Source organism: Manacus candei, unplaced genomic scaffold, assembly GCF_025592945.1.
Source record: "Manacus candei isolate 608988 ecotype Guabito, Panama unplaced genomic scaffold, ASM2559294v1 h1tg000177l, whole genome shotgun sequence".
NCBI lineage: Eukaryota > Metazoa > Chordata > Aves > Passeriformes > Pipridae > Manacus > Manacus candei.
Window position 1 is genome coordinate 511,724 of NW_026138225.1, and position 15,369 is coordinate 527,092.

At 52.8% G+C, this 15,369-nt stretch overlaps 1 protein-coding gene across 3 annotated transcripts in view; it reads left to right on the forward strand.

The window, feature by feature from the left end:
* DTNB (dystrobrevin beta) overlaps positions 1-15,369 on the forward strand; it is a 90,875-nt gene that overhangs the window by 10,547 nt on the left and 64,959 nt on the right. For 2 of the 3 annotated variants that reach the window (XM_051773818.1, XM_051773820.1), the window contains exons 3-9: positions 67-134; positions 2,126-2,206; positions 4,269-4,482; positions 8,913-8,998; positions 11,198-11,352; positions 12,326-12,431; positions 13,273-13,439. In XM_051773818.1, coding sequence (XP_051629778.1) covers positions 68-134; positions 2,126-2,206; positions 4,269-4,482; positions 8,913-8,998; positions 11,198-11,352; positions 12,326-12,431; positions 13,273-13,439 — 876 coding nt within the window. In that variant the 5' untranslated portion in view covers position 67. Of the gene's footprint in view, positions 1-66; positions 135-2,125; positions 2,207-4,268; positions 4,483-8,912; positions 8,999-11,197; positions 11,353-12,325; positions 12,432-13,272; positions 13,440-14,234; positions 14,313-15,369 lie in introns of all 3 variants that reach the window. The other variant, XM_051773821.1, reaches the window with a different exon arrangement.

Sequence of the window (15,369 nt, forward strand, 5' to 3'; positions counted from 1 at the left end):
TTCACAGCAGGTTGCTCTTGTAACAGCAGTTCTGACACAAACAGTGTTTGCCATTTCTGTCTCCAGGATGATTGAGGAGAGTGGGAAGAGGAGGAGGACCATGGCAGAGAAGAGGCAGCTGTTCATGGAAATGAGTAAGTAGGAAATCTGAAGGCACAGTGTCCTTTATTCTTTACCAAGAGCTCCCCTGGGACTGTTTTGCCACATCATTCCCATCTTCTTCCACGAGACATTGCCCCACCCAGGGAAAAACATCCAGAGTGCCCCTGGGAGCTGCTCAGGAGGAGCAGCAAAAGGGGGGTCACACCTGCCAGGGAGGTCAGTCACTCCAAGGGTTTGGGAAGCTCCTTTTTTGAAGAACGTTCACATTTCTCATCTCTGGCAATACCTGAGGTTTGTGGGCAGCTGCTGAAATAAATAGTGACAACAGACAACAGAGCACCTTTTGCCTTAAAAAAATAAAAAATGACCCTACAATGGTGGTGTGACTCAGGAGAGGAACAGTTTGTGGGCTGGTTTGTGCAGGATCACTTTTGGCAGAGAGGTTGGGATTGTTAAAACCCTGCATGCTTGCATGCCATCCCCTTATTCTGCTGTCCTGTGGGAGCACAGGGCTGAAGGAAACTCCTAGATTGATCTGGCATGTCCTTAATTCCAGTTACAAACCGAGGGAGGTCTTCCTTAAAACTGGATATTGATACTGTTCTGTTGAAGGAATTCCAGAGTAGCATTTTTATCATAGAATCGTGGGATGGTTTGGGAGGGAAAGGACCTTAAAGCCCAACCCTTTCCATGAAGAAATTCCTCCTGTTGTCCAGGCTGGCATGCTGGAGGGAATCTCCTCAGAACCTTTTCCAGTCCAATGGCACATCCCCACTGGAATGGCTGTGGCTGGTGCCTCAGGGCATCACTTTTATCTCATCACTGCCAAGGGGTGTCCTCATCTTGTGATCATTTAGTACAGAAGGGCAACCTGCAGGGCTTTACCTTTGGCTGAATTGTTAGAAGTGTTCAGAATTCTGGTCACCTCCATCCAAGGTGTGTCTGTGCAGCTCAGGTTGTGGCTGTTCAGTACCACTGAAGTGCTGGGCTGTGGATGTTCTCAGGTTGTGGCTGTTCAGTACCACTGAAGTGCTGGGCTGTGGATGTTCCCAAGGGCCTTTCTGAGTGAGGCTCCTCAGCACATCACTGGGAAGAGCCCGAGGTCACAGAATCAGGGAATATCCTGGTTTGGGAGGGACCCAAAGGGATCATCCATCCAACCCCTGGCCCTGCACAGACACCCCAACAATCCCACCCTGTCCCTCAGGGCGTTGTCCAAACCCTCCCTGAGCTCTGGCAGCCTTGGGGCCGTGACCATTCCCTGGGGAGCCTGGGCAGTGCCCAACCACCCTGTGGGGAGGAACCTTGTCCTGAGATCCCACCTGACCCTGCCCTGGCACAGCTCAGAGGTGTCCCAACTCCACCTGTCCTTTGGTGGAATATTTCCCTTTGAAGTCACACATCAGTGTTTTTCCTTTCCAGATGAGCTTCATACCCAGGGAAGGTCCAGATGTGTAAAACTGGTGCTTTCGGGGACCTTTTGTTGTTTTGGCCAACATACAAATTGTGCTCATGTGAGCCAAGAGCAGACCTTGGTGTCCAGCCTGGCCTTGGACACTTCCAGGGATCCAGGGGCAGCCACAGAACAGATCCTCTGGGCAACCTGTGCCAGGGCCTACTCATCCTCACAGGGAAGGATTTCTTCCCAGTCTCCTGTCTCTCCCTGCCCTCTGGCAGTGGGATCCATTCCCTGTGTCCTGTCCCTCCAGGCCTTGTCCCCAGTCCCTCTCCAGCTCTCCTGGAGCCCCTTTAGGCTCTGGAAGGGGCTCCAAGGTCTCCCTGGATCCTTCCCTTCCCCATGGGAGCCCCCCCAGCTCTCCCAGCCTGGCTCCAGAGCAGAGGGGCTCCAGCCCTGGCAGCATCTCTGGGGCCTCCTCTGGACTCTCTGCAGCAGCTCCACGTCCTTGTGCTGCTGTTGCCCAGGGCTGGAGGCAGCTCTGAGGGGGGTCTCAGCTGAGGGGGCAGAGGGGCAGATCCATGGGACGCTGCCTGAATGTCACAGAGGACACTGTGTGTGTTGCAGGGGCTCAGAACTTCGATGTCATCCGGCTCTCCACGTACCGAACCGCCTGCAAGCTGCGCTTCGTGCAGAAACGCTGCAACCGTGAGTCCTGCTCACCCCGGGCTGCAGGCAGGGCTCCTGCATGTCCCACACCCTCACCCCTGCCAGTCCTGGGCGGGCTGGCAGCAAGCACTTTGTCAGGCAGTGGCAGTTGTTACTGTAATGACACAGAGATCAAGTGTGCAGTTGTACTGTGTAAGTGTACAGTGATGCTGTATAATCTCTTGGGGTTTGTTCCTTACTGTTCAGAATATTTAAAATACAAGGGCCAGCATGACGTGTTTCCTTGCCCTCAGTGCTGGCTGCAGGCAGCTGGAGCTGTTTGAGGTGCTACTCCACCCTGGGGTACCCCCGAGCAGCTGCCAGCAGGGCACAGGGACAACCCTGTGGGGAGGTGTCCGGCTCTGTCCCAGTGGCACTCGTGACATGGAGTGACCATAAAGAATTCTGCAAGTTCGTACCCCACTGCCAGTGTAAGTTTTCTCCTCCTCTTCCCTGGCCCTGTGAGCATGGACAGCTCCCCAGAGCAGAGGTGGATCCCAGGTGAGGGGTGGGACACTGTGTTCTGCCCGCGCCGAGCTGGACGCAGCAAACGCTGAAGGAGCTGAGGTGTGCAGGAGCAGATCCCCCCTCCCAGGCACAGGAGTTGGGCTCTGTGGCACAGAGGAGGCCAGGAGAAGAGCTGAGGTGTGCAGGAGCAGATCCCCCCTCCCAGGCACAGGAGTTGGGCTGTGTGGCACAGGGGAGGCCAGGAGAAGAGCTGAGGTGTCCTGGGATGGACACAGGTCCCTGCACGTTCCCCCCAGCCCGGGCTGTGTCGCAGGGCTGTGGTGACCACTCACTGGGTGGATGGCTCGGAGGTTTCCCAGTCCTGGGGAGAAGTGTTGGTTCCTGGCTGTAGCTCATGGCCCAGGATTAAAAATCTCTCCAGCAGCAGAGAGGTGTTAAGAAATGCTGAGTGTAGGACGTTGCACTGGCCCAGTTCAGTGATGCCCATGCCCTGAGCAGCCTTGGCCATCCCTGGATCTGTGGGTGAGGCTGGGCAGTTGGATCTGTGTCTGAGCCAGGGTGGGGGTCACAGCTTGGCTTCTGTCCTTGTGGGGCTTTTATGTGAGAAATAGAGACAAGCTGAATGTGAGAAATGTTCAAGCTCACCCTGAGTTCAAACCCTTTTCTGGGGAGATCCCAGGAGTGGTGAACACACATGTCTGTCCTCTGTAGCTGTTGGATCTCGTTCAGTTTGGATTGCTGTTGATCCTTAGATGTCTCCTCTGCTCTCATGCATAACTTAGAGCTTTGAAACATTTCAAAATACTGTTTAATGTGGTTCTGCAGATTTCCCCAAACTGTGGTTTGGGAAATGTTTTCTCCCCGTGGTTAACACTCCTTAGATGTGTGCTTGTATGTGGCAGGGTAATTTGGAAAAATGCTTTGGAGTTCTAGACCTGTGTTATGCTCAGGATTTGGCAACTGGATCAACTGGAAACAGTCACAGTTCAACTGGAACATCAAGTTCCTCCTTCGATACTCTGCTAGTCAGCACGAGGGGGTTCCAAATTACTGTAAACAATTTGTAGTGAATTTGGAATCTCATGGAATCATGGAATGTTTAGGGTTTGGCAGCACCTCAAAGCTCATCCAGTCCCACCCCTGCCATGGGCAGGGACACCTTCCACTAGCCCAGGTTGCTCCAAGTGCTGTCCAGCCTGGCCTTGGACACTTCCAGGGATCCAGGGGCAGCCACAGCTTCTCTGGGAAACCTCCCCACCCTCCCCACCCTCCCAGGGAGGGCTCGTGGCTGATGTCTCTAACTCTGCTAAAACACACTGCATGCTGGGGGGGATGGCTTTGCTCCTCTAGGAATTGTTTCTGACAGAGCACCCAGATGCTGAAGGGTGGAATAAAAGGCACATGAGGTGTCTGGGCACTGCTCTGTTCCTTTAAACAGCTGTGAGTATGAACTCAGCAGTCTGTCTCTCACTCTGGATACGAATAACTGTTCATTCTGAAGAAAAGCTAACCCGGTTTTCACAAGCAGTGCCATCAGGGTGACCTTGCATGCCTTACAGAATAGCAGTTAATTTTTTTTCCCCTTTGTTTTTAGTTCACCTTGTTGATATCTGGAATATGATTGAAGCCTTCCGAGATAATGGCCTTAACACTTTGGATCATAACACAGAGATCAACGTGTCCCGCCTAGAGACAATCATTTCCTCCATCTACTACCAGCTAAACAAACGCCTGCCTTCTACTCACCAGATCAGTGTAGAGCAGTCCATCAGCCTCCTCCTCAACTTCATGGTGGCAGCATATGACAGGCTAGTAACTGCTCCAGCTGTATCCTTCACTGGTTTGCTCCTGGGGCTCTGGCAGCCGGGTGGGTGCCACACGCGGGGGTTCGGTGGCACAGCGGTGCCCACGGGCACTGGCAGTGCCACAGCAGCACGGCTGGGCCTCAGACCTTGCCTCCTGAAGTGATTCAGAGCCCTGTGGGACTGGTGGGAGCCGTGGGCTGAGCTGGGGGTGCGGTGACACCGTGCTGGGACCTGGTGGTTTAGCGCTGCTGTGAGGAGTGAATGTGTTCTGTGGGAAACTGCTCCAAAGGACCCTCTCCTGCTGCTGCCTTGTCTGGACAGTCAGTTTGGGTCCCCTTCCAGTGTGCTGGGAGCCCATAAAGGCCACTTCCCATCTCCTGGCTGGGAGCAGCTGGATTTCTTGCTCAGGGTTCTCTCCAGGCCTTTCCTCGTGTCCGATCTTACGAGTTCCTTTCACAGCCTGTTCCTGCAGGGTTTGCTCTGCTGATCTGGGGTGGCTGTGCCTCTGTGGGCTCTGCAGGTCCTTCACTGTGGTTGGCACTTCTGACTTTTGGTCTTCTTGTTTTCAGCATCAGCTGCTACTTCAGCAGGATCTGTCTTCTGCTGCTGCCCCAGTGAGGGGTTTTACCCGAGACAATCCCCAGCAATGAACGTGCCAAATCGTTGTTCTGTTTGTGATGTCCAGGCTTTGATCCTTTCCTCATGTGACAACTTCTTATTGCCACTGAACAGAAGCTGGGCTTGTCCCTCAGAAAGTCCCAGACCTCAGAACAGTCCCTGTCTCACTGAGGGTGGATTAAACCAGCACAGAGCTCAGAGCAGGGGCACTGGGACAGCAGAACCAAGAGGGGGGTTTCTGATCTGATTTGGCCTTAGTTGAGAGACAACTTGTGAGGGTTGGCTGAGGCTTTAGTTATTCTCAGATCATTCTAGAAAACATAGAATTTAAAACCAGAAATGGTCATGTTCTGGGGAGCTGCCTCAAAAGATCAAGGCTTTAGTTACAGATAGGTTTTGTCCCCCACTTTTCCCCAACCCTGCAGAGCTCTGCCTTTTCTGCAACCCCAGCAGCACTTTTGATCCCAGCAGAGTGCAGCAGCTTCCCTTTTCCTTCCTCTGCCTGGCATGTGGGATTGAGGGAGAAGCTGGGATGCTGCATGGGAGAGCCAGGAACAAGAGGAGAGGCAGGGCTGAGGCTCCCTCTCCAGGAGTTCAGCAACGTGGCAGGCAGTTAGTTTTTAAAGATGCACATCTGTGCTGGAATTGCATCCCTGGGCTGGCTCTGTGCTGCTGGAATTGCATCCCTGGGCTGGCTCTGTGCTGGAATTGCATCCCTGGGCTGGCCCTGTGCTGGAATTGCATCCCTGGGCTGGCTCTGTGCTGGAATTGCATCCCTGGGCTGGCTCTGTGCTGGAATTGCATCCCTGGGCTGGCTCTGTGCTGCTGGAAGGCACAGAGTGCTGGAGCTCCTTCCAGCTGTGCTGGTGGGACCAGCTCAGAGCCTGTAGCTTTTTGCCAGACAGGTACAGTCACAGTCATGGAATGGTCTGGGTGGGAAGGGACCTTAATGCTCATCCAGTGGCACCCCTGCCATGGGCAGGGACACCTCCCACCAGCCCAGGTTGCTCCAACCTGGCCTTGGACACTTGCAGGGATCCAGGGGCAGCCACAGCTTCTCTGGGCAATGCCAACATTTCAGCAAACTCTCAGACCTTTCCTGGGAATTCAGCCTGACTGGGTGCCCCATAAGGAGGAATTTGGAGTCTGATTGCTCTGGAGAGGACGTGGTGGGAGGGCTGGCACAGCTGGAATGCTGCAGTGGCTCTCTGGGAGGGACAGGCAAGGAGTGGGAGTTGCCCTGGAGCTCTGCCTGGGGCTGGGTGAGGAGCCAGCTGGAGTTTGAGTCAGGAGGGGTGGGCAGATCTGCCCCTCTACCCCCTCAGCTGAGACCCCCCTGCAGAGCTGCCTCCAGCCCTGGGCAACAGCAGCACAAGGACGTGGAGCTGCTGGAGAGAGTCCAGAGGAGGCCCCAAGGTGATCCCAGGGCTGGAGCAGCTCTGCTGGGAGGAAAGGTTGGGAGAGCTGGGATTGTCCAGCCTGGAGAAGAGAAGCTTTGGAGTCACCTTATTGTGGCCTTCCAGGACCTGAAGGAGCTTCAGGAAAGATGGAGAGAGACTATTGACAAGGAGCTGGAGTGCCAGGACACAGGGAATGGCTTCAAACTGCCAGAGGGCAGGGAGAGATGGGAGATTGGGAAGGAATCCTTCCCTGTGAGGGTGGTGATGCCCTGGCACAGGTTGGGCAGAGAAGCTGTGGCTGCCCCTGGATCCCTGGAAGTGTCCAAGGCCAGGTTGGACGGGGCTTGGAGCAACCTGGGCTGGTGGGAGGTGTCCCTGCCCATGGCAGGGGTGGGACTGGGTGAGCTTTAAGGTCCCTTCCCACCCAAACCATTCTCAGATTCCCTGTAGTAAAGTCTTACTCTTCTCACATGCAGAGGGAGTGCCAACTTGTTCCTTTGGGAAAGCTCTTGTAAAAGGAGAAACAAAATAGGACAGTTGAGGTCTTTACTTTGTTGTGAACTTTATTCTGTGTATGTTCCTTGGAGTAAATACAGAAGGTGTTTAATTTTCTCCCTTAGTTTAGTTTTTTCCAGGAGTGGTTAAAGGGTGCTGGGTATCAACAAGTGATGGCCTGGGATCACCATTCCTTTTCCCAGAGCTGTGGCTCCAGGAGATTGTCTCTCTTCTGCAGAGGGAATGTTTAAAAGATACTGAGTCTGTATTAGGGAAACAGCCCCTTGTATTTCAGGAACTTCTCAGCCTGAGAACCTTTCCCTCACCATGGAATGGGAGATTGTTACCAGAGGGTAATATTTCCATACTAACTCTGAGTGTGAAAGGGAAACAAAAGGGATTTGGTTCTTCCTGGTGTCCCCAGTGGTTGCTCATCTGTTGTTGATGTCAGACCTTGTCCCTCAATACCATGAGCCAAAATCCACTTCAAATAATCCTGTTCTTAACAGTGTCCAGGGCAGGTGTTAATGCCCATCTCCTTCCCACTGAATCCTGGAATCTTAGGATGGTTTGGGTGGGAAGCCACTTTAACACTCATTTAATTCCACCCCCTGCCATGGGCAGGGACACCTCCCACCAGCCCAGGTTGCTCCAAGCCCTGTCCAGCCTGGCCTTGGACACTTGCAGGGATCCAGGGGCAGCCACAGCTTCTCTGGGCAACCTGTGCCAGCCCCTCCTCACCCTCACAGCCAAGAATTCCCTCTTGATATCCCATCTGTCCCTGCCCTCTGGCAGTGGGAAACCATTCCCTGGGTCCTGTCCCTCCATCCCTTTTCCAGAGTCCCTCTCCAGCTCTTTGCAGTCTCCCTTCAGAAGTATTTCTGGTTTCTCTGGATCTCTCCCCACACTCCTCCTGTGTTTCCCCCCTCAGTGTATTTTCCATGCCAGTACAGATTACCTGTCCAGCCCATTTGATGACAGGCATTTGAATTTATTTGAGTTGGGTTTCTCCTTTTACCTTTGAGTTCCTTGGTGGGGGTCTGTGATCAGGGGCAGGGGGCACTTGTGTCTGCCAGTAACTTGCTCAGAATTCCTGCAGCTTTTCCCCACCTTTGCCCAGCTGTGCTGTGCTTTAACCCACCCAGCCTCCCCTCGTGTTCCTGGTGCCTTCTCTCCCACAGCATCCCTTCCTCAACTTCCTCCTGGAAGCAGGAATAACCCCCCTGTCTGTCCCTACCAATCCTGCTGTGCTGGATGGCTCCTTCCTGCTTTCCACAGAGCCACATCCCTTCTCTCTTGCTGCTGCAGAAGTGACTCCCCAGAGGTGCCACTGCTCCCACAGCACAGCAGCTTTAATCACTTCAGCTGCAAATTAACACTGTTCCCAGTGTTCCCTGTTCCATGTGGGGTCTCCAGGATCTCACACAGCTTCTCTGTTACCTGTCAGTTCAGGGGCTTGTTTTTAGAATGAAATGTGAGTTTGGACGTCAAGAGTTTAAACTAAGGAGTAAAAGTTTAAAGAAACTAACAGAGGGCAGCAGAGAGAAAAATGAAGCAGAGTTTCACAATGAACAAATGGATTTTAATGGAAAAATGAATTAGCACTGTTTTATGGAAGAGTTATGGGATGGGCAACACAAATGTCAGGCTCTTTATCTGGGAATTTTTCGTAATTCTGCAAGGAAATTTGATTTATGGTTAGACACTTGTTAACTCTTGCAGTGCATTAGAAATGCTGGTGTTATCCCTGTTTGAGAGTTACATTGAATAGCTTTGGCAGTCCTTAGTGCTTAATGCAGATACAGATATAATGGATATATACAGTAGTATAATGATTTACACATTTCCTTCCTAGGCCTTAGGTGCTTTAGTGCTTGCCATTCCCTGCTGGAATTCCTCACCATGTCCTTTCTCCCACAGCGAGGGCCACGGGAAGCTGACGGTGTTCTCAGTGAAAGCCATGCTGGCCACCATGTGTGGTGGGAAAATCCTGGACAAACTCAGATGTGAGTATGCTCCACAAATCCAGCCATTTCAGGAGGTAACTGCATTTCCACAGTGTTTGTTGTGTTAAGTTCTGGGAGCTGATTCTCTGCTGAGTCGGCGATCCTGACGCTGACCCCTGAACCCCAGAACCACTGAGGCTGGAAAAGAGCTCCCAGGCCATGGAGTCCAGCCTGTGAGTGACCCCACCTTGTGCCCCAGCCCAGAGCACTGAGTGCCATGTCCAGCATTCCCTCTCTGAGCCAGGGAGTGTTCCCCAGCTGGCTCCACAGGTCTGGTGTGGGGCAGAGCAGCCCATGGTCCAAACCCCCCAGTCCTGCTGCACAAGGAGATGGAGCAGATTCCTCAAGCTGCAGAGAAAACTGCTGTGATAGAGTGTTCTGTGAAAGCATGGAGAGCAAGGAGGTGGTGAATAAGAAACAGCTGTTCCCTCCCCCTTCCAGCTGTTCCCTCCCCCTTCCAGGGCAGGAACCAAAGGGCAGCGACTGGAACGGGCAGGGGCAGATGGAAGCAGCAGAGACCAATTCTGCTTTAACTTTCCCCCAGGATGTGGTGGGCACCAAACATCCACACCCCTCCACTGCTCCTTGAACCAGTTCTGCTGAAGGAAATAAATTCATCAAAGGCTGCTGAGAGCAAAGGGACTCTCAGGGAGGGGAGGAACGTGCCGGGAATGTGCCGGCCCGACCATCTGCTCTGGGGATGAACAGGCTTCTGATCTCTCTGCCTCAGCTGTTCTCTTGCTCTTTATTCCTTCTTCTGATCATTATGAACATGCTGACTTGGTTTTTCCCCTTTTCTTTCCCACCTGGCTCACTCCATCACCAAACAGCTCCTGTGTCCAGGTTCCTTGTCCCCCTGATTCCAGCCCTTTCCTGAACAGGTTGGCAGCTCTGGCTCGGCTGGAACATGAGGCTCTCTGGAAATCCTGGGAGTTGTATCTTTAATGTTCTCTCATCTCATAAATGGTTGGAAGCTGGTCTCTCTGCTTGCACATGCACAGGCCTGTTTCCCTGCATGCTGAGGACATGAGCAGACAGAGCATTCCCAGCTCCTGCCATGTCTGAGGGCACAGAGGGACTGGGAGAGGGACACTGAGGCCACTCCACTGGCTCTGGAACAGATGAGTTCCTGTGAAGGCAGGGACACCTCCCACCAGCCCAGGTTGCTCCAAGCCCTGTCCAACCTGGCCTTGGACACTTCCAGGGATCCAGGGGCAGCCACAGCTTCTCTGGGCAACCTGGGCCAGGGCCTGCCCACCCTCACAGGGAGGGATTCCTTCCAAAAATTTCAGATCTAACATGGAATCTGATTCCCCTTCCCACCTGCCCTCCTGCACAGCTCCTGTGCTGTCCCTTGGGGATGGGGTCAGTGCACCCCAGCTCCTGATGGCTCCTGGTGAATCTGGGGAAGGGAGGGAGCTGGGAGGGCTCAGCCTGGAGCAAAGGAGGCTCAGGGGGGACCTTCTGGCTCTGCAACCCCCTGACAGGAGGGGGGAGCTGGGGGGGGTCGGGCTCTGCTGCCAGGGAACAAGGGACAGGAGGAGAGGGAACGGCCTCAGGCTGTGCCAGGGGAGGGTCAGGTGGGACAGGAGGAGGAATTTCCTGCTGGAAAGGGTGGTCAGGCACTGGCAGGGGCTGCCCAGGGAGGTTTGGAGTGCCCAGCCCTGGAGGTGTCCCAGGAAGGCCTGGCCGTGGCACTCAGTGCTCTGGGCTGGGGACAAGGTGGGGATGGGGCACAGGGGGATCCATGAGCTGGGAGGGCTTTTCCAGCCTCAGTGATTCCATGATCCTGTGATGTTGTGTTCCTTCCATTCCCACATTTCCCTGGAGTGCTGCCAGGTGTGACTGTGGGACTCTGACACTTGGTTTGGTTGGAGGAGGCTCCTCAGGGGTTTCCTGTGGGGTCACTGAAGGTGTGATGCTGGGTAACCTTCCTCCTGCTCTGCTCCCCTTCTGTCCCAGTTCGTGCACTGGCAGCATCTTCCCTCTGGACTGGATGAGATGGGATGGAGGAAACAGGAGGATTTGTATCATGGCACGTTGGAATACATGCATTTATAAATTTTATCTTGATAGCAGGCGACAAGAAATGATGTTCTGGATGAAACAGAAACATCTTGGGGTTCAAACGGATTGAAACCTTTTTTTCCCCGTAACAAATCTGTATTTACTGTGGGGTTTTGTTATATTTTCTTACAGATATTTTCTCTCAGATATCAGATTCCAACGGACTAATGATATTTACCAAGTTTGACCAGTTTCTGAGGGAGGTTCTGAAGCTCCCCACAGCCGTGTTTGAGGGGCCCTCCTTCGGGTACACGGAGCATTCCGTGAGGACCTGCTTCCCTCAGCAGGTGAGGGGTCCCTCTCCAGGACTTGGCATTCCTGGCTCATCAGATCCGTGGCCTGGGCAGGGTTGGAGGGAGGGGCTGCTGGTATCCCAGGCACTTTTAAGACAGCCTAAAATAGGCAATTAAAGGGTTTTCCACCACTGTAGTTGGTTCCCTTCCTTGAGGTCACACCCCAGTTCCCCACCAGAGCAGCAGGGATGAACCATTTCTTCTCCAAAACATGAAACATGGCATTTTTACTATTTTCTGTTGATCTTTTTAAAGCTTTTTCACAATTCCTTTCAACTGGGTCTGTACCAAATAAACACCTTCTTTACAGGCAGTTTATTCTTAAGTCGATTTCAGCTGTGATTTAGTTGTTCCAATGATTTGTTTCTCATCTGAGATAACGTAAATAGCATTTAACTCAACTGTAAACACGAACCTGGGTGATCTTAAGCCTCACATTAAATGTTCAGGCTCTGGGCATGGTGATGTTCCAGGAGAAACACTTTTGCAGTGCTTAGGTGTGAAATTTGTGGTCACTAAATGTGAGTTAATTAGCAGCTGGTGTATTTGGGAAATGACACAGTGGGGAACAACCTTTGATTTCAGAACCAACGAGGCTCCAGATTTACATTGGATATCAGGAAGGAATTCCTGGCTGGGAGGGTGGGGAGGGCCTGGCCCAGGTTGCCCAGAGCAGCTGTGGCTGCCCCTGGATCCCTGGAAGTGTCCAAGGCCAGGCTGGACAGGGCTTGGAGCAACCTGGGCTGGTGGAAGGTGTCCCTGCCCATGGGAGAGGTGGAACTGGATGGGCTTTGAGGTCCCTTCCCACCCAAACCAGTCTGGGATTCCAGGGTTCTCAGCCAGTCTGTGAAGTGTTCCTGGGAGGCACAAGTTGTGCCACAGAGACATTTTAAGGCTGAAGTAGTTTTTGGTGTATAAAATCGGAATTTTTCTATGCCATCAAGTTCTCTTTCTCTTTTCTCTGCAGAAAAAGATCATGCTAAACATGTTTTTGGACACGTTGATGGCTGATCCTCCCCCCCAGTGCCTTGTGTGGCTCCCTCTCATGCACAGACTCGCCCATGTTGAAAATGGTAAATGGGATATGCAAGTAAAACCCCAAAAGGCCCTGTAGCCACTCCAAAGAGCTCCCACCTCTTGGGTTTCCACCTTGCTGGCAGATGCCTTGCCCCTGATCCAATGTTCCTGATGCTGGTTGCTCCAGTCTCCTCTTTACCCATAGCTGTGGGGCCTTTGGCAGCCCGTGGGGTGCTGTCACTGGGGGGGTTGTGCCTCAGGGTTTATTTTATCAAATGTGGTGTTGCTTTCCCAGATCACCCTGTCAGGGTTTGGGCTCTTTGGTTCAGGACACTGGGGTGCTTTTGTCCCCTTTTATCAGTGGGAACCTCTGCTGGCTGCTGGAGCCAGGGAAGAGAAGGGACAGTTCTGAAAAGGTGGGGGAGAACTTATGGAGCCAGGCTGGGAGAGCTGGGGGTGCTCAGCTGGAGAAGGGAAGGATCCAGGGAGACCTGAGAGCCCCTTCCAGAGCCTAAAGGGGCTCCAGGAGAGCTGGAGAGGGACTGGGGACAAGGCCGGGAGGGACAGGACACAGGGAATGGCTGCCCACTGCCAGAGGGCAGGGATGGATGGGAGACTGGGAAGGGATTATTCCCTGGGAGGATGAGGAGGCCCTGGTTCTGGTTCTGCTCCCTCTCCCTCACCTTTCAGGGTACATTTCCCATGGGAAGGTACAGTCTCCTTCACCTCACTCTCATGTTCCTCTTTGGTTTACTCCTCTCACAATCCCACCCAGAATAAGGAGTGCTGAGGGCCCTGGGGGTGGTTTGGGAGCTGCAACGGAACGGGACGCTCGAGCTTTCCCTGAATTCCACTTCATGCTTTTTTTCCCTTTGCTTTTTTCCCCCCTCCTGGCAGTCTTCCACCCCGTGGAGTGCTCGTACTGCCACTGTGAGAGCATGATGGGGTTCCGGTACCGGTGCCAGCAGTGCCACAACTACCAGCTCTGCCAGAGCTGCTTCTGGCGAGGCCACGCCAGCGGCCCCCACAGCAACCAGCACCAGATGAAGGAGCACTCCTCCTGGGTAACTCGGGCTGCAGCAGCCACCCCCTGCTCATTCCTGCCTGAACTCACAGGCCTTAGCCCACAAACCCACCCCGGGGCTTTCCAGGGTCCCCAGATGGCCAAAGTGTGTGAATAGGGGCAGTGCTGGGTTTGTTGTTTGTTCTTCCCTGGGTTAAACCTGGCTGCTGGCCCAGGGAGAGGTGGGGAATGGAGTCCCATCCAGCTGGGAATGGGCTCCAGTGGGGTTACACAGGGGTCAGAGCTGGGACCAGCCCTGGTTAACATCTTTATTGATGATCTGGACGAGGGGATTGAGGGCACCTCAGTCAGGTCGTGGATGACCCCAAGGGGGGTGGGATGTGGGTCTGCTGGAGGGCAGGAAGGGCCTGCAGAGGGATCTGGCCAGGCTGGATCCATGGGCTGAGGTCAGTGGTGTGAGGGACAACCAGGCCAAGTGGCAGGTCCTGTCCCTGGGTCACCACAACCCCCTGGAATGCTCCAGGCTGGGACAGAGGGCCCTGGCACAGCTGCCCAGGGAGGTTTGGAGTGCCCAGCCCTGGAGGTGTCCCAGGAAGGCCTGACTGTGGCACTCAGTGCTCTGGGCTGGGGACAAGGTGGGGATGGGGCACAGGGGGATCCCTGGGCTGGGAGGGCTTTTCCAACCCAAACAATCCCGTGGTTCTGTTCCCCACAACATGGATTTGTTGGTGGCTGTCCCTGGGCTCAGGTGCTGTTGAAGGTCCTGCTCAGCCCCTTAACGTGGGTGTTTCTCTTCACATCAGTCCCACTTCTCTTACATTGTCCTCTCTTGTAGCTTAAAAATCCCCAAACACTGCCCTTGCTGTCCTGCCCAGAAAGGTAACCAGTTCCCATGGATGCTGTGCTTACACAGGTATTTTATCCAGTGGCACCTTTAAAGACAGTATTTCTTTAAGAGAAAAACACATTATTGCCATTCTCCTGCCAGGTGTAAATATGTGCCTGGAAAACTCTTAATTGAAAAGCCTTAAAGAAATCATCTGAGCAATAACATGCAGCTTGATAATCACAGCTCAAGAAATAATGGACAGTTTTATGTAGAGAAACCTATTTTATGGCAAAAGATTAAAGCCAAACTTTTACTTAAATTCAAAGAGAAGTTCAGATGGTGATTGGATTATAATTAGTAATTATCTTCACAAGAAAGTGCCATTATAGCATTGCTGTTAAATTTAGAAAATTTGGGCTGGATACCAGTCAGGAGTCGGGAGGGAAAGGAAAATTTAGCCTTAAATATTGTCCTTTTTATAACTCTGTGGGTATTAAACTTGTGGAATGTTTAATCTGAGCTAAGAGTAGGTTATTATCCCCTTAAAGTGTACATAAATCCAGTCTGGGATTTTTAGTATGAAGATGTATCTAAGCCATAGAATTCCAGGCTGGTTTGGGTGGGGAGGGACCTTCAGGCTCACCCACCCCCTGCCACCATCCCAGGTTGCTCCAAGCCCCCTCCAGCCTGGCCTTGGACACTGCCAGGGATTTCAGTCAGTGGTAAGGCAACCAGAAGGAGGCTAAAATACTCCTGGCTCTAGCTCTAAAAACTAATCTCTGAGCCTTTTTAGCCATTTGCTGCTTATTTCAAGCAACAAAGTGTTTTAAATGGGCTGAAGAGTTCAGGGATGTATGAAATTGTTTATGGGAGACTGGGCTGTCTCCCATAAACTGAGCCTGGAAGAGGAACCTTTGAGAGAGAGATCTTTTACATATCCATTTCTTTTGATTCTTTAACTTCTGCCAGTCTTACGTGTTAACTTCACGAAAATTGAAAATGAATCCTGATTTAAAACAGCATGTCCTGGTTTTGGATGTGGACTGTGCTGCTGGTTCAGTGACTCCCCTCTGTGTTTGCTCCACAATAATTCCTTGAGGGAAAGCCCAAGTGCTCCAGCTGAGCAGGTGCTCTGGGACAG